The sequence below is a fragment of the Embiotoca jacksoni genome, unplaced genomic scaffold (assembly GCF_022577435.1).
Source record: "Embiotoca jacksoni isolate LCO1_2020_lvr unplaced genomic scaffold, fEmbJac1.0.p SCAF_100, whole genome shotgun sequence".
Lineage (NCBI taxonomy): Eukaryota > Metazoa > Chordata > Actinopteri > Embiotocidae > Embiotoca > Embiotoca jacksoni.
Genome location: NW_027185231.1, coordinates 40,231 through 58,721, shown reverse-complemented (window position 1 = coordinate 58,721; position 18,491 = coordinate 40,231). Strand labels below are relative to the sequence as shown.

The window sequence follows — 18,491 nt, the reverse complement described above, 5'->3', positions numbered from 1 at the left end:
ACAGTGTCCCCTGCTCCCAGTCTTTGTGCCAAGCTAAGCAAACAGCAGAAGAGAGCAGGATTGTTCCTTTAAGTCTCTGTGGTCAGAGGACCAGAACGGTTCCTTGAGGAACTCCTCGTTGCAGACGGCAGGTTCCTGAAGCAGTGGACTGTTCCTTTAAGTCTGACGTCTCTTTGTTATACAGAGAAACAGAATTTTTTGCTACAAAGGATTTAACACTGTTAAAAGTTCACATGATTGTTTCCAGGATCTGGGTGCGGGTGCAGGTCCCGGTCCCGGTCCAGGACTCCCTTTGGTTCCAGTTCCATATCCTAAAGAGAAGAACCAGCTCGGTGTGTATTTACAGACAAGGAACTCTGATCCAGGTCTTCAGACAAACTCCAGACTCTGATGGGAGTCCAGGAGAGGTTTAATTTAGATTCCGGTCCAACAGTTTTGATAACTTTGCACCCCTTTTTGAATCTCAGAAACCAAAACAAGAAAGTACGTAGGAACCAGGAGGATGTTCAAGATTTATAAAGCGTTCCAGAACCCTCCAGGAAGACTACAGGAACCTTCCATTAACATTTTTAGGAAGTTTTCACAGTCTTCACACAAATTTCTAGAACCTTTGGAGCTCAGAAACTTTTCCATAAACACAGGCACCTTTAACAGATTTCAAGAGCCGCTTTAGTAAATCAGGAACTTTTCAAGAAACTCTTTCACCCACAAAAGAACGTTTCCAGGAAGTATTTTAGGATCCAACACGAGATGCAACCTTTTCAGGGGCCATTACTGGAGCGAGGAAGGTCTTTAAACACGGACAAACTTTAGCAGGAACTCAAGAAACATTTTAGGATCTTCAGAATGTTAGGAAGTCTGGAACTTTTCTAGGAAGTTTTATAAGTCCAGAAAATTTAGGGGGAACCTTTTAGGAGCCTAGGGACCTTGTTTGGACGTTAGGAACTTTTTAAGACTCTTCACGAGATCAACAAGTCTTTCCAAGGAACCTTTCACAGAACATTTTTAGGAATTCAGGAGCTATTACAGGGGAAAAGAAAAAAAAAAACTTTTAGGGGCTTTCTAGAACTTTTCCCGAATCTCTGAAACTTTTCTAGAAACTCAACAAAACCATTAGTTACAGTTATACCACAGGGTTGCAGTAAATGCTCTCGTTCCTGGAGTGAGGTTGGTTCTTAAATTCAGTTCTGTGGCTATTTAGTTTTTTGTGACTGAAAACCATCTGCAGAGAAACAAACCGAGGATCTGTTCAGTCTGGTGGAGTAAATGTTGGTAAATGTTTGTCGCGGTGTCGTGGTGTTATCAGACCCCACACTGTGTGGAGACTTCAATGTCTATAAAAGTCAGTCCGTCCATCAGAAGGTGGGTCCATGACGGTGTCCATGACGGTGTCCGTGAAGGTGTCCGTGATGGGGGAGGGGCCTCAGGACTTGTTGTCGTCGTAGAGGTCGAGGGACGCCTGGATGTCCGGCAACTCCATCTCACAGACGACGCTGCGTGGCGACATCGAGTTCCTGTTGAAGAAGTGACCGCCGCCTGACCGGACAAAGACATGACGACAGGTTAGTAACCATGGAAACACACACAGGTTAGTAACCATGGAAACATACACCGGGTCAGGGTCAGGATCAGGGTACAATTGCTCTGTTGGTGTAAAGTTGCTGTGTTACTGTGAAGTTGCTCTATTGGTGTAAAGTTGTACATGAGTTGCAGTAAATTTTTGACGTCTCTGTTGAACTTTCTTGACCGTCTCGTCGGGACGTATTGCGTCATGTTCTTACTGGTCACAGCGATGGTGATGTCAGCAGGCGTTCTCGGCGTGGCCTCAGGGTGGGGGGGGCTGAGTGGCTCCAGGCTGATGGACGGCTGGTTGCTGTCAACCAGCGGCGTCCTCTGGCTGCCAGATGGCTGACTGACACCCAGACGCTCCACGTCTAAAACCACGCTGTCCACACAGGGAAGACTGGTCTGTGGATAGACAGGACGGTGACAGAAAGACAGACATTACAGGGACAGAGAGGACAGAGGCCATCAATAACAGGAGTCATCTGGACACACCTGGTCTCAGGTGTTGATGATGTCAACACATTCTTTGTACTATGTTGTTTTTACTCATTTGTAAGGTTTGCACTATCTACTATGCTGCTGTAATCCTATAAATTTCCCCACTGCGGTACTAATAAAGGATCATCACATCTCATCTCATCACATCACATCACATCACATCTCATCACATCACATCTCATCACATCACATCTCATCACATCTCCACATCTCATCACATCTCATCACATCTCATCTCATCTCATCACATCACATCTCATCTCATCACATCTCATCACATCACATCTCATCACATCACATCTCATCTCATCTCATCTCATCACATCACATCTCATCACATCACCACATCTCATCACATCACATCACATCTCATCACATCTCATCACATCACATCTCATCACATCTCATCACATCACATCACATCACATCTCATCACATCTCATCTCATCACATCTCATCTCATCACATCTCATCTCATCACATCTCACCACATCTCATCTCATCTCATCACATCTCATCTCATCACATCTCATCTCATCACATCTCATCACATCTCACCACATCTCATCTCATCACATCTCACCACATCTCACCACATCTCATCTCATCACATCTCATCACATCTCACCACATCTCATCACATCACATCACATCTCATCTCATCACATCTCATCTCATCACATCTCATCACATCTCATCTCATCACATCTCATCTCATCACATCTCATCACATCTCACCACATCTCATCTCATCACATCTCATCACATCACATCTCATCACATCTCATCTCATCACATCTCATCTCATCTCATCTCATCTCATCTCATCTCATCACATCTCATCTCATCTCATCTCATCTCATCTCATCTCAGCGATGACTCACCATGATGCCGAGAGCTTTCAGGATGTTGAGTTTGCACATTGGACACGTGCAGTGTTCATTCAGCCACGGGTCCACACACACCTTATGGAAGACATGTCTGCAGGACACACGTGTCCTACATGTTAGCAACACGCCACCAGGATAGACAGACAGAGAGACAGACAGACAGACAGAGACAGACAGAGAGACAGACCAGACAGAGACAGACACACAGTCAGAGAGACACAGACAGAGACAGACAGAGAGACAGAGAGACAGACAGACAGAGAGACAGACAGACAGACTTACTTGCACGGCAGGATTCGGACCACATCGTTCTGCTGGTACGCTTCAATACACACCGCACAGTGATTAAAGTCTGGATCAGTCTCCTTCAACACACACACACACACACACACACACACACACACACACACACATTAATAAATGTAGTAAAACTCTTGTTGCTGCATAGTTTACAAATCATTATTAGAAGAATGAGCTCGGTGTGTTCAGGTGGTTTGAGGTGTGCTCAGGTGTGATCAGGTGTCTGTCGGGGGACAGGAGACACCGTCAGGTGGGTTTACCTTGTCTCCTTTCTTCACCGTCCTCGTCGTTAACTTCCCGATGGCTTTCTTCGCTGCATCGCCAAGACGACGCTGACAGACGACGACACACGGCGTTAGATGGACAAAAGGTTTACAGGGGGACAAACAGGACAAACTGTCTTTGAGGACGAACTGAGATGCTGTGATCCACTGCACTATTTTCAGTGGACAGTGCAGTGACTTGTTTGACATCAGTGAATGTAAATTATACTTTAGTACATCAGGCTGAAATGTGTTATTTTCTGCTGATTTGTCACACACAGGTCAGAGGACATCTAGAAACACAACCAGCAGGACTGCTGAGATTCATTGTGAATTTCTATGGTTGATCTTGCATGTTCATTATAAAGTGGACTGTATATACTGATTCACAGCACCAGGCATTGGTGACCTTAAATTGAATATATCGTTTCTAGAGCTGCAGGAGGAGCGGGAGGAGTTTCGCAGGTCAGAGATTTTTTAGCTGTGTCATTGAACACAGTATTAGCTCATTAGCCTGGATGTTTGAATGTCAGCATGTTAGCGTGTTAGTACTTTAGCGTGTTACCTGGCTGCGGTCGCGGGCGCTGGTGTAGCGGATCTTCTGGATGAAGTAAAAGATGAGCCAGGCGGACGAGATGATCATGAGAACGATGAAGGAGATTGAGACGAAGACCAGCGAGCCGCGGTTTATGTTTTTGGTGGGACCACGTGGACCCACCACCACCGAGACCAGGACCGTCAGGTTCCTCTCCAGGTGAGACACGATCTCTTTACCGTACACTTCGGTGATCATCACCGCCACGGTGTCACCGGTACCTGCAAGCAGAACCAAGACCAGGACCAGGATCAGGACTAGGATCAGGATCAGGACCAGGACCAGGACCAGAACCAGAACCAGGATCAGGACCAGGACCAGGATCAGGATCAGGACCAGGATCAGAACCAGGACCAGGACCAGGACCAGAACCAGGATCAGGACCAGGACCAGGATCAGGACCAAATATATTTTGAGTAGATATAAAACTACTACACTGTACTGCAGTATAAGTACCACATAAATGTTTATTTTTCTACAGATCTGCTGTTTGTGTTTACACCCACACACACACCTCCACACATCCAAGCACAAACTGTGAGGTCACAGTGACTTCATCAATTAATGAGAAGTTCGTCTATATTTAGACTTGCCATCATCAGGAAGCCAAACACACCTTCATCCTCTATCTCCTCCTCCCCCTCCCTCCTCCTACACCTGTAACCTCCCTGACGCTGTGCTCAGGTGTTTGTCAGGATGCAGGTGACCTTGTGTGTGTGGTTGACCTCTGACCTTCGTGTCCCATCTTGACGGTCTTGTCGGTGGAGTTGTTGTAGATGAGGACGGCGGTGGCGTTGTAGGCGGCCGCTTTCAGGATCTTCTCTTTGAAGGTGCAGTTGCCTCTCTGCAGCAGCGCCACCCAATGGACACTCCGCGGGGGAACCAGGAACCGAGTGGTGGGGTCGCAGCCCTGACGGTCCACCACTGAGATGACACAGTGTTACCATGGTTACTGCCTGAGTGCTCACTGCTTCACATACACAAGTTAATAAACATACAAATAAAAACCTGCTTACATATTTTTACTCAATCAATAGTTTCAGTATTTCTCCAAAAAACTGGACATCAAAAACATTTTTATTTTAATAGTATTTATTTTAAGATGAGCAAACGCCTCATTTATGAACAAGTAACAAAAACCTGAAAACCTGCTTGAAAGGAACGATCGACGGACAGGTTGGAATTCAGCGTAACAGAGTCACTCTGGAACACCTGACTCCTCACTGGAGACTCCTCATTTGAGATGTGAGTCCTCTCTGTCTCCCTGTGATCTGAACCTTCTCAGCTCATCACCCGGCAGCCTCTGGTTGGGCTCCAGGATCAGACGGGGACTCTTCAGTCTTTGTGTTTCCAGATGTGACCAGATGTTACCATCTGTCTTTTTCTTGTTTCATCTTGCAGCAGCTATAAATGTTGATGTCAAGACAAAGAAACGTTTTCCTCCAGGTATCTTCAAACCGTAAAGGGAGGAGAGATTTTCTGAGTCTCCAGTTGAATCTGCTGACAGCTGATGAAATCCAGATGTCCTCTTCATCCAAATGTTTTTCTTTTAAAAATGTTTTCTTTGGTGTCTTTGATTTTTAATTTAAGGCCTTCTGCTGCTGAACTCAGAGTTACTTTTTAAAGTTTAACATTTTAGGTTTATTATTAAAGTTGAAAAGATTTAGAGTTTATTATTAAAGTTGATCTTTTCATCAAATCTCAGTTTAAACTTTTGAGATTCTTGAAGCTTGAATCTAACGTTCTATTGATTCTATTGATGTCTTCACTGGATGTATTTTGGCTCTTTGTGTCACCTCGTTGGTTTGATATATGATAATAAACGTTAAATGGTAAATGGTCTGCACTTGTATAGCGCTTTATCACCTTACAGTCTCAAAGCGCTTGTACATTCACCCATTAACACACTAATGAGACTGAGCTGCCATCAGGAGCACATTCACACACCGATGGTGCCATCAGAAGAAACTTGGGGTTCAGTGTCTTGCCTAAGGATACTTAGGCATGTGGACAGGAGGAGGAGGAGCGGGCATTGAACTACCAAGCTTCTGATTAGTGGGCAACCCACTCTACGAGCTGAGCCACAGCCTCCCCAATTAGTTAACATGAAGACACGTCGGGCTGCGAGCTGTGGTCAGTGTGTCTGAGATCTTTAATGCGACGCTGCAGACAGTTGCAGCTCCATCCAGCAGCTGCAGTGTCCTTGGACCATCTGACTGTAATCTGACACCTCGGAGCAGAGACACTCCGACCTTCATCTGCCTGAAAACCTCCGCAGTGTCTCAACACAGTACACATCTGCTCCACCCGCTGCACCAGCTGACACTTCCAACAGAACTACAACATCCAGCAGAACTACAACCTCCAACAGAACTACAACATCAAGCAGAACTACAACCTCCAACAGAACTACAACTTCCAACAGAACTACAACATCAAGCAGAACTACAACCTCCAACAGAACTACAACTTCCAACAGAACTACAACATCAAGCAGAACTACAACCTCCAACAGAACTACAACATCAAGTAGAACTACAACATCCAACAGAACTACAACTTCAAGCAGAACTACAACCTCCGACAGAACTACAACATCCAACAGAACTACAACATCCAGCAGAACTACAATCTCCAACAGAACTACAACATCCAACAGAACTACAACATCAAGCAGAACTACAACATCAAGCAGAACTACAACATCCAACAGAACTACAACATCAAGCAGGACCTCCTGCTACTCCTCCTCTGCTCCCTTCACTGGTTACCAGTAGCTGCCCGCATCCGTTTCAAAACATTGGTACTTGCGTACCATGCTGTGAACAGATCGGGTCCAGTCTACATCCAGGACATGGTCCAACCCTACATCCCAGCCCCTCCCTCCACTCTGCTTCTACCAATCAGCTTGTTGCTCCTCAGTGAGCTAAACACTCTACAAAACCACGACTGTTTGCTGTCCTGGCTCCTAAATGGTAGAATGAGCTCCCCACCGACATCAGGACAGCAGAAACTCTGAACATCTTCCACCACAAACTAAAAACACACCTCTTCAGACTTTACCTTGAATAGTAGAACTTTAGTATCTTAAAATGGAACTTACTGATAGAACTTTGTAGTTTGGCTTTCTGGAAGAAATTATATTTTCTTGATTCTTGTTATTCCGGTTTTGAACCCTCATGGTTGAAATGAACTTATTGTAAGTCGCTTTGGAAAAAAGCGTCAGATAAATGAAATGTAATGTAATGTAACAGAACTACAACATCCAGCAGAACTACAACATCCAACAGAACTACAACATCAAGCAGAACTACAACATCCACCAGAACTACAACATCAAGCAGAACTACATCAAGCAGAACTACAACATCCAACAGAACTACAACATCAAGCAGAACTACAACATCAAGCAGAACTACAACATCCAACAGAACTACAACCTCCAACAGAACTACAACATCCAGCAGAACTACAACATCCAACAGAACTACAACATCCAGCAGAACTACAACATCCAACAGAACTACAACATCAAGCAGAACTACAACATCCAGCAGAACTACAACATCCAACAGAACTACAACATCAAGCAGAACTACAACATCCAACAGAACTACAACATCCAGCAGAACTACAACATCCAACAGAACTACAACATCCAACAGAACTACAACATCCAGCAGAACTACAACATCAAGCAGAACTACAACATCAAGCAGAACTACAACATCCATCAGAACTACAACATCCAACAGAACTACAACATCATGCAGAACTACAACATCCAACAGAACTACAACATCAAGCAGAACTACATCATGCAGAACTACAACATCCAACAGAACTACAACATCAAGCAGAACTACAACATCAAGCAGAACTACAACATCCAGCAGAACTACAACATCCAACAGAACTACAACCTCCAGCAGAACTACAACATCCAACAGAACTACAACATCAAGCAGAACTACAACATCAAGCAGAACTACAACATCCAGCAGAACTACAACATCCAACAGAACTACAACATCAAGCAGAACTACAACATCCAGCAGAACTACAACCTCCAACAGAACTACAACATCCAACAGAACTACAACATCAAGCAGAGCTACAACATCCAGCAGAACTACAACATCCAACAGAACTACAACCTCCAACAGAACTACAACATCCAACAGAACTACAACCTCCAACAGAACTACAACATCAAGCAGAACTACAACATCCAACAGAACTACAACATCCAACAGAACTACAACCTCCAACAGAACTACAACATCAAGCAGAACTACAACCTCCAACAGAACTACAACATCCAGCAGAACTACAACATCCAGCAGAACTACAACATCAAGCAGAACTACAACATCCAGCAGAACTACAACATTTAGCACAACTGGTGTGTTATGATGTGTGTTGTGTCCTCAGGTGTGTATGTGTGTAGTACCTCCGTGATGCGGGGAAGGTGCGATGACGACACCCCTGGTGTCCACTTTAGGTGAGTTCTGTCCGTACGTCCCGTCGTCGCTGCTCATCATGTGGACGGCTGTCCCTCGTCCGTCCAGCACTGTGGCGTTCACCGTGGCGCCCACGTACTCCTCCGACACCATGTTCCTGTCAGAGCGGGCCGCTGATGCAGAGCGGGCCTGGACCAAGACCTGGACCAGGATCAGGATCAGGACCAGGACCGACAGGACCGGGAGACGGGTCCACCTCAGGGACGTCATGCTGTCGTCTCGGTCCTCGTCACATCCAAACTGTCAGGAAGTAAAAATAAGATCAGTCAGACCAGACAGGAAGTCCTCGTGGAGAGACATATGATGTGGGACATGTAGGACACATGTAGGAGCCATGTAGGACACATGTAGGAGCCATGTAGGACATAAGGGACACATGTAGGACATAAGGGACACATAGGATATGAGGAACACATGTAGGATACATGTAGGATACATGTAGGGGACATGAGGAACACATGTAGGATACATGTAGGACATGAGGGACACATAGGACATGTAGGATACATGTAGAATACATGTAGCATACATGTAAGATACATGTAGAATACATGTAGGACATATGTAGGATACATGTAGAATACATGTAGGACACATGTAGGACATATGTAGGATACTTGTAGGATACATGTAAGACATATGTAGGATACATGTAGGACACATGTAGGATACATGTAGGACATATGTAGGACATATGTAGGATACATGTAGGACATATGTAGGATACATGTAGGACACATGTAGGATGCATGTAGGATACATGTAGGACATATGTAGGATACATGTAGGACACATGTAGGATACATGTAGGACATATGTAGGATACTTGTAGGATACATGTAAGACATATGTAGGATACATGTAGGACACATGTAGGATACATGTAGGACATATGTAGGATACATGTAGGACATATGTAGGATACTTGTAGGATACATGTAGGACATATGTAGGATACATGTAGGACATATGTAGGACACATGTGGGATACATGTAGGACATGAGGGACACGTAGGATACATGTAGGACATATGAAGGACACGTGTGGAGGACAGGCAGGTCTCAGTGTCTTTTTCATCTGTCTGTCTCAGAGGACATGACACTGTGTCAGAGGACCAAATCGATCAATAATCAATCATCAATATGTTTCAATTTAATTCACTCCAATTACTGTTGCTAGATGTTGTTAAAAACAAACGGTTTATTGATCATCGTCAGCTGGCTGCCTTCAGCCAGGAAGTATTGATATCTGATCAGGAAGTATTGATCCCCGATCAGGAAGTATTGATCCCTGATTAGGAAGTATTGATCCCCGATCAGGAAGTATTGATCCCTGATTAGGTTTACAGGCTTGTAGAGTCCCAGTGACTCCTGAACCGGAGGGACGGGACAGACTTGTCCGTCCTCAGTAAAAACTGTTTACGTCGGTTTATGTCCTCGAAAGGACGTCTTTATGTCCTTGTCCCGTTCTGTCCTAAAGGTTGTCATGGGAACCTGTAGTGGGACGTTTGTCTCCCCCTGCTGTCAGTGAGAGGAACTAAACCCTCGACTGGAACTCCAGCGCTGAACCGATGTTACGTTTGGATAACATTGGGATGGTCATGCCGATTAGCATCGAGCTAACAGGAAGTCTCTGGTGAGCATGCTCAGTATGCATTCATCCGGCCAGAGCAGGAATGTCTTTATACCCACTAAAGGTCTTACATCTGTCTTCCATGTCCTCATCCTTAATGTCTCTGCAAGTCCACTAGACATTTTCTTTATGTCCACTAAATGTCTTCTGAATGGTTTTGTTTTCCAGTCACCTCAAATGTCTCATTTAGTCCTCAAACGTCTTCTTCACGTCTCTTTATGTCCTGGAAGTCTCGCAATCACATTTTAATGTCAGTTTTTGTCCTCAAGTGTCTCTTGTCCTCCAAACAATGTCTTCAGTCATTTAAAAAAAATGTTTTAAAACCAGTATACGTCATTGTCCCCGTCTCCTTCTACTCTGTCAGATCAGATTCTGTCTTTTAATGTCCCCTACGTCCAAAAGGTCTCGGTCTGTCTTCCTGGAGTTATCTATACGTTTTTATGGTCTGAATATGTCTTAAAATCTCGTCTTGTTAGTTTCTGTCCTCTGAAACGTGTCGTTATGTGTCTGTCCTCCTCACGTCTTCTGTAGTATAACAGGAAACGCCCACGTCTGTCCCTGACTCTCCTCTTTCTGTCTCTGTCTCTGCACCACATGCTTTATGTCCTCAATATTTAATTTCCAGTCTCAGTCTACGTCCTGAAACAAAATGCAAACCTCAAACGTCACGCTTTGTCTTCTGTATGTCCTCCAGATGTTTAATATGTCTTCCAGATGTTATTATTGTCTCTGTATGTCCTCCAGATGTTGTTATTGCCGCTGTATGTCCTCCAGATGTTATTATTGTCGCTGTATGTCCTCCAGATGTTTGATATGTCCTCCAGATGTTATTATCGTCTCTGTATGTCCTCCAGATATTTTAGGTCGGGTCCCATCTAGTGTCCTGTCCTCCTGTCCTCCCTGGGTTCAGCCTGTCAGGTGCAGGACAGACGGGGGGAGGACACGGGGACAGCGATGTCAGTGTGTCCGAACATGGAGCATCATTACCAGGCCTTCAGTCCTGAAAACCCCGCGCTGGTTGAAGCCTTCTTTACATTCAGAAGTCCGTTAAATAAAAGCTCATTTTAAGCTGCAGCACCGTGACTCAGTGTTTAATCGCCGTCTGAAAGCGGCTTCAACGGCTGCTTCATCCCGCTTTGTTTCCCTGTCTGCGGCGGACAGACAGGCGGGCTCCCTGTCCACCGTTCCCCGCCTGTCTCACTTCACCCCCGCCTCGTCTCTCGCTGCTGTCCCGGTGAATATCCGGTCGGCCCGGTGGGTTCTCGGTGGCCAGATCCAGTTGTTGGTCGGTGTTTTATTCCGCTTTCACTCCGGTGAGAGCTGCACAGTGCGGAGGCTCGAGTCCAATCTCTCCGTCTGTGTTGGACGAACTGCGCAAGCGCAGTGCCGCGGCACGAGGAGGCGTCAGACAGGGCGCGTGTGTCATACCTTCATGTTTAGGTAGCCGAGATTTGAATCCGCTGTCGCGATACCTGCCGAGAGGCCGGCCTGTCTGTCTGTCCGTTTCTTCCATCAAATGTAAAATAATCATATTTTTAACGAAACACTAAAAGTCACAATTTCAACACGTTTTCTATCTTTTATTTGAAATAAAACATAAAGTTGATGTGATTTATAAATCATCTCATGGTTTTATTGACATGTTACAACATCTCTACTGCTTTCTGTATTGATCAGTGATAAATCACCTTCACTGATCAATCAAAGATCAATAAATGGAAACAGGAAGGACGACTATCACACAATCAATAGAATTTATTTCAAATTTTGTAAGAGAACAATAGAAAACAGAAATCTGAGCTGAAAACAAGTGAACTCAGGTATAAATTAATATCCATCCATCCATCCATCCATCCATAACTGTCTCTGATGAAACGCAGCACAAACTGAAGCTTCATGTTTTATAAAAAAAAAAAGTCCAAAATGTCTCAGCAGCAAAAAATTTCTCTAATGATGTCATTGATGATGTCACTGAGAGCTTCCAGTGGTAATGTCAGACGTAGAGGGGGTGGTACTGGCGGTGGGTGAGTCTCTTCCTGCAGGTAGGACAGGTGTGCGATGATGTCAGCGCGTCTCTCAGACACTGACTACAGAACACGTGACCACATTTTGTGGAGACAACCAATCGACCGCTCTCAATGATCTGTGGAGGAAAACCACAGCCAATCAGAGCACATATAAGAAAATAATCAGTTAGGGTCGGCCTGAAGCCCCGCCCTCAGAAGTTATTTGGTGAATCAGTTAAAGTTTTTTCAAAGTAAAAGTCACTTTTTTGGATTTAAATGTTAATATTCATAACTCCAGGTCATGTGTGTTGCTGGTGTCATGTGACACGGAGATGAATGTGTGTCTCACCTCAGAGTACGAGTCCAGACAGACGGGACAGCTGATCGTCCCCGGAACCGACCTGCAACACAGAGACTCCACTGAAGGTTCTATTGACTCTACTGAAGGTTATACTGAAGGTTCCATTGACTCTACAGTAAAGGTTCTACTGACTCTTTTGAAGGTTCTACTGAAGGTTCTATTGACTTTACTGAAGGTTCTACTGACTCTACTGAAGGCTCCACTGAAGGTTCTAGTGACTCTTTTGAAGGTTCTATTGAATGTTCTATTGACTCTACTAAGGGTTATACCGACTCTACTGAATGTTCTATCGACTGTACTAAAGGTTATACTAAAGGTTATATTGACTCTACTGAAGGTTCTACTGACCCTACTGATGGTTCTATTGACTCTACTGAAGGTTCTACTGACTCTTTTGAAGGTTCCACTGACTCTTTTGAAGGTTCTACTGAAAGTTCTATTGACTCTACTGAAGGTTCTACTGAAGGTTATATTGATTCCACTGAAGGTTCTACTGACTCCACTGAAGGTTTCACTGAAGGTTCTACTGACTCTTTTGAAGGTTCCACTGGAGGTTCTACTGACTCTTTTGAAGGTTCTACTGAAAGTTCTATTGACTCTACTGAAGGTTCTATTGACTCCACTGAAGGTTCTACTGACTCCACTGAAGGTTCTACTGAAGCTTCATGTTTTTATTAAAAAAAAACAGTCTCTACGGAAGGTTCTACTGACTCTACGGAAGGTTCTATTGACTCTACTGAAGGTTCCACTGAAATTTCTTCTGAAGGTTCTACTGAAGGCTCTATTGACTCTACTGGAGGTTCTACTGACTCTACGGAAAGTTCTACTGAAGTTTCTACTGAAGGTTCTACTGACGGTTCTACTGACTATACACTGAAGGTTCTACTGACTCTACGGAAGGTTCTACTGACTATACTGAAGGTTCTACTGACTCTACGGAAGGTTCTACTGACGTTCTACTGACTCTACTGAAGGTTCTACTGACTCTACGGAAGGGTCTGATAACAAGAAATTTTTCCGTAACAGCAGAACCGTATGTTATTGATCATGAATAGAAAAGAAGAACCTTCAGCTCTCAGCAGTCTAATAGAAGTGTTCCCATCGGAGAAGAACAGGAACGTGGGATCTGTTTAGAACAGTTCTCTGACTGCAGTCGTGACTTCCTCAGAACCGTTAGAACCAACAACATGGATCGATGTTCTACCTTTAATCATCATTTCACATCGGTTCCCTCAGTACGTTCTCCATTCGTCAGGCTGCTCTAATTCAGCCTCCTTGTCCTCCTCTCTGTCCCTGTCTCCGTCTCCATAAAGACCTGTGGTAGGGATGTGTCCTCCGTCTCCTACCTGGAACTGTGTCCAGAAGACATGGTGGCGGCGTTGAAAGCCGGCGTGGTGTCGTCGTCTTCGTCGCTGCTGACGACGTAACTCTCTCCTGCAGGAAGTCTCCTGTTCTGAGGACCTGATGGAGACAAACACATGTTGGATTTCCCCTTTAATGAAACTTTGTGTGGACAAACGGAGATGATTCATCAAAGTTTTACCTTCATCCAGCAGCTGACGGCCGGCAGCAGAAAGAAGAGAAGAAAAATCAGATCTGGCCCGTTTTAACATCAACAACCAGAAACACATTTGTTTGTTATTACCAGCACTGAGTCGTTGTTGGTCGTCAGGTCGACCACGGCACCTTCTGACCCGTCGGCGGTCAGATCCACCACCTCCTCCACCTCCTCCACACCTGAACACATCACATCTAATAAATAAAATCAATTAATAAATAAAACTTTATTCACATTTGTTGTAAACAAACACTCAAAATACATTTAAATAAATTTTAAAAAATCCATCAATCTACAATAAATAACCCAGAACGACAAAGCAGCTGTTAGCAGATGTTCTCCACCTCTGGTTCTGTTAACAGGTGTTCTCTACCTCTGGTTCTGGTTCTGTTAGATGTTTGTGATCTTTAATAAATATAAAATGTTCTGAGTTGTTCTGGGTTCTTCATGTGGATTAACGGTTTCATAGAGTTAATGTTCCCGGGTCAGTTCTCAGAACCAGATCCCAGATGTGACCCAGTTCTCTGACGTGTCTCAGCCCAACATTACTGTTTGATTATTGGTAAACATTGAGGACAGTAATCCTTATTGTTGATCGATGCTGACCGTCCTCTGTGTTGTCCATCACATCGATGGTCTCTGTGGGGGAGGCGGAGTCATCAGACGTCCTTCTAGCATTAGCCGTCCTACTAGCTTCTCTGTCAGACGTCTTCCTAGTGTTAGGCGCTCTGCTGGTCTTGGTGCTGGGTCCAGAAACCAGAGGACTTCCTGTGGTCCTCCTTTTCCTCTGAGCCTGAACACACATATGATATTACAGCTGTGGGCAGAGCTTCATGCACCTGAACAGGTAACATCAGGCTGCAAACGGAGATCATCTAAAATATTCTGAGATCATCTAAAATAATCGGCGATGAACTGAGATAAACTAAAATGTGAGATAATCTGAGATAAACAGAAATAATCAGAGATAATCTGATACAGTCCCACCAGGATTTCAGAGTTTTTGTTTTAACTGCAGCTTCTCTGAATAAACTCTTTCACACATTATATTGATCAAACTGATGCAGGGGAGTGAGATGATTGGATCCTCATTCTCATGATAAGACTTCCCCCTAACTTCCTGTTTTGATTTCTTCTGGAGATATTTGACTGAATTTAGATTAGTGAGGAATTACAGGTATTATAAAACCTGCATATATTTCAGAGATAAATATTGATGAATCAGCGGGATCGCAAGATTTCCTGGGGGGACTGATAACCTGATAATCTGATCATCTGATAACTGATCATTGATAATCTGATCATTGACAATCTGATAAATTGATAATCTGATCATCTGATAACTGATCATTGATCATCTGATAACTGATCATTGATAATCTGATAACCTGATAACTGATCATTGATAATCTGATAAATTGATAATCTGATATTATTATGAAAACAAACTGAAGCTTTTGCTGCAGATCAAAACATGCAAGGTCAAAAGAAGAAAACTTACAGAGCTACTCATGTCACTGAGGACACGGAGGATGTTGAGGACACGGAGGACGTTGAGGACACTGAGGACAAGAAACAGAGACACATCAGGTTAAATCAGCTGATCCTGTGTTCACGGGCGTCAGGAGAACCGAAACTTTGGTACCGAGACATCCTGAGACGTGTGTCCTTGTGTTAGTGTCTGTGTGAAAACCACAGGTGAACAACAGTGTACAGGTAAACAACACTGAACAACAGTATACAGGTAAACAACAGTGTACAGGTAAACAACACTGAACAACAGTATACAGGTAAACAACAGTGTACAGGTGAACAACAGGTGAACAACAGTGTACAGGTAAACAACAGTGTACAGGTAAATAACACTGAACAACAGTATACAGGTAAACAACAGTGTACAGGTGAACAACAGTGTACAGGTGAACAACAGTGTACAGGTAAACAACAGTGTACAGTGTACAGGTAAACAACAGTGTACAGGTGAACAACAGTGTACAGGTAAACAACAGTGTACAGGTGAACAACAGTGTACAGGTGAACAACAGTGCACAGGTAAACAACAGTGTACAGGTAAACAACAGTGTACAGGTGAACAACAGGTGAACAACAGTGTACAGGTAAACAACAGGTGAACAACAGTGTACAGGTGAACAACAGTGCACAGGTAAACAACAGTGTACAGGTAAACAACAGTGTACAGGTGAACAACAGGTGAACAACAGAGTACAGGTAAACAACAGGTGAACAACAGTGTACAGGTAAACAACAGGTGAACAACAGTGTACAGGTGAACAACAGGTGAACAACAGGTGAACAACAGTGTACAGGTGAACAACAGTGTACAGGTGAACAACAGGTGAACAACAGTGTACAGGTGAACAACAGTGTACAGGTGAACAACAGGTGAACAACAGTGTACAGGTGAACAACAGGTGAACAACAGTGTACAGGTGAACAACAGGTGAACAACAGTGTACAGGTGACTACCACCTGACTGACAGCCTCTAACTCTGACGTCAGTTGGCTTCTACAACAGTTAGCTCTGAGTTAGCAGCTAGTTAGCTCACAGCAGCTAAAGTCTGTCTCCTGTCTGAGGTGTGACGGTCACAGCAGGTTTCAAACAGGTGTGTTTTGGTTCGAAAAGACGGGTACAGGTGAGGAATCAGGTTTCAGAGTTTAGAAGAGGAAGTGAGTCACAGAACAACGCTAACAGTTAGCTTCTCAGCTAACAGTTAGCTTCCTTCACTCACCGTCAGTCTTCTCCCGCTCGGTAGCTGGTAGCCGTTAGCAGGTGTGTGGTTCAGCGGCAGCTTTCCCGTTCAGACGGTGCAGCGTTTTAACCGGATAATAAACAGCTCACTGACTTGTTCCCGCCAGACTGCAGATGCTAACGTTAGCGTCTCCTACCAGCTTCAGGAGGACTTCTTCTTCGTCCGCCTCGTCGTCTTCTTTGGTTTTTATCTGCGATTGGTAGCTGATCTATAAATTGCAGTAGCGCCACCTCCTGCTCCGGAGTGTGAAGTGAAGGTCAGCTCTGCGTATCCTCCTGCTGTACCGGCTCAGTCAAGTTTGGACGTTCAACCTCGGTTCCTTCTTCAGATATGTTTGTGGTGATGATGAGGAGTCTCTTCTTCCTCACAGTGCTAACTGGTAGCATTGATCAATGCAACTGATCCAAACCCTCAGAGTCTTGATCCAACCAGACACATCACAGTTCTCCTGTTTCATCTCCTCCTCGACTTCCTGTCAAATCCAGAAGAGAATTTAAATCCTGCTGCTGATTTACAAAATTCTTCATGACCTTCTAGAACCGCATTATCCTTTAGAACCGCATCATCCTCTAGAACCGCATCATCCTTTAGAACCGCATCATCCTTTAGAACCGCATCATCCTTTAGAACCGCATCATCCTCTAGAACCGCATCATCCTCTAGAACCGCATCATCCTTTAGAACCGCATCATCCTCTAGAACCGCATCATCCTCTAGAACCGCATCATCCTTTAGAACCGCATCATCCTCTAGAACCGCATCATCCTTTAGAACCGCATCATCCTTTAGAACCGCATCATCCTCTAGAACCGCATCATCCTCTAGAACCGCATCATCCTTTAGAACCGCATCATCCTCTAGAACCGCATCATCCTCTAGAACCGCATCATCCTTTAGAACCGCATCATCCTCTAGAACCGCATCATCCTTTAGAACCGCATCATCCTCTAGAACCGCATCATCCTCTAGAACCGCATCATCCTCTAGAACCGCATCATCCTTTAGAACCGCATCATCCTCTAGAACCGCATCATCCTCTAGAACCGCATCATCCTTTAGAACCGCATCATCCTCTAGAACCGCATCATCCTTTAGAACCGCATCATCCTCTAGAACCGCATCATCCTTTAGAACCGCATCATCCTCTAGAACCGCATCATCCTTTAGAACCACATCACCTTCTTGAACCACCTCTTCCTCCTCTTTGTAGAACATATGACTCATTGTTGGTTCTGGTTCTTGTCATCTTTAAACAGAGTTTAACTGGACCAGTCTCAGGCTCTGAGAACAGAACCAGAGGATGTCCAGCTCCTCCATGGTCCAATGTCTGACCACCAGCAGCTGGATGTTCAGCAGGACAGATGGAAGACAGTTGGAGGACAGATGAAGGACAGTGATAAAAGCAGTTTATTGATCAGCTGTTGAAGCTGTTTGTAACTTCATTAAAGGAGACTGATGAGAACCATGAAGAGAGACAGACGGGACATCTGTGTATGAGACAGACAGAAGACGTCTCTCGGAACTGGC

The 18,491-nt window shown here is 44.4% G+C and overlaps 2 protein-coding genes across 5 annotated transcripts; both read right to left on the bottom strand.

Annotated features, from left to right (window-relative positions):
* Positions 1-362: 362 nt before the first annotated feature.
* Positions 363-11,654, bottom strand: rnf130 (ring finger protein 130). Its single transcript, XM_069173305.1, has 9 exons — positions 10,926-11,654; positions 8,566-8,875; positions 4,845-5,036; positions 4,083-4,333; positions 3,515-3,586; positions 3,237-3,319; positions 2,949-3,045; positions 1,782-1,968; positions 363-1,536 (listed from the first exon to the last, which is right to left on the bottom strand). Exons 2-9 carry the CDS (start codon positions 8,843-8,845, stop codon positions 1,424-1,426), a joined length of 1,275 nt encoding a protein of 424 aa, XP_069029406.1. The 5' UTR covers positions 8,846-8,875; positions 10,926-11,654; the 3' UTR covers positions 363-1,423.
* Positions 11,655-12,008: 354 nt separating this feature from the next.
* rnf4 (ring finger protein 4) lies at positions 12,009-17,187 on the bottom strand. Of its 4 annotated transcripts, none has more exons than XM_069173274.1 (8): positions 16,944-17,184; positions 15,695-15,755; positions 14,800-14,986; positions 14,281-14,372; positions 14,179-14,191; positions 13,982-14,096; positions 12,624-12,675; positions 12,009-12,411 (listed from the first exon to the last, which is right to left on the bottom strand). In XM_069173274.1, the coding sequence occupies exons 2-8, from the start codon at positions 15,704-15,706 to the stop codon at positions 12,262-12,264; spliced, it is 621 nt and encodes a 206-aa protein (XP_069029375.1). In that variant the 5' UTR covers positions 15,707-15,755; positions 16,944-17,184; the 3' UTR covers positions 12,009-12,261. The 4 variants fall into 4 exon arrangements, with proteins under 4 accessions (XP_069029375.1, XP_069029367.1, XP_069029384.1 ...); XM_069173266.1 differs by having other exon boundaries at positions 14,281-14,387; positions 16,944-17,180; XM_069173291.1 differs by lacking the exon at positions 14,179-14,191 and having other exon boundaries at positions 12,255-12,411; positions 14,281-14,387; positions 16,944-17,187.
* Positions 17,188-18,491: the final 1,304 nt, after the last annotated feature.

Bases quoted from the DNA above. Each gene is read 5' to 3' on its own strand.
- rnf130 (XM_069173305.1), bottom strand. From the start codon at position 8,845: ATGACGTCCCTGAGGTGGACCCGTCTCCCGGTCCTGTCGGTCCTGGTC. The intron at 3,587-4,082 runs GTAACACGCTAA...GTCGTCTGTCAG, and splicing joins GCGCCCGCGACCGCAGCCAG to CGTCGTCTTGGCGATGCAGC. The intron at 1,537-1,781 runs GTAAGAACATGA...TTGTCCGGTCAG, and splicing joins CATCACCATCGCTGTGACCA to GCGGCGGTCACTTCTTCAAC.
- rnf4 (XM_069173266.1), bottom strand. The intron at 14,388-14,799 runs GTCAGCATCGAT...TTTATTTATTAG, and splicing joins GATGGACAACACAGAGGACG to ATGTGATGTGTTCAGGTGTG. The intron at 12,676-13,981 runs GTAGGAGACGGA...TCTGTGTTGCAG, and splicing joins TCTTCTGGACACAGTTCCAG to GTCGGTTCCGGGGACGATCA.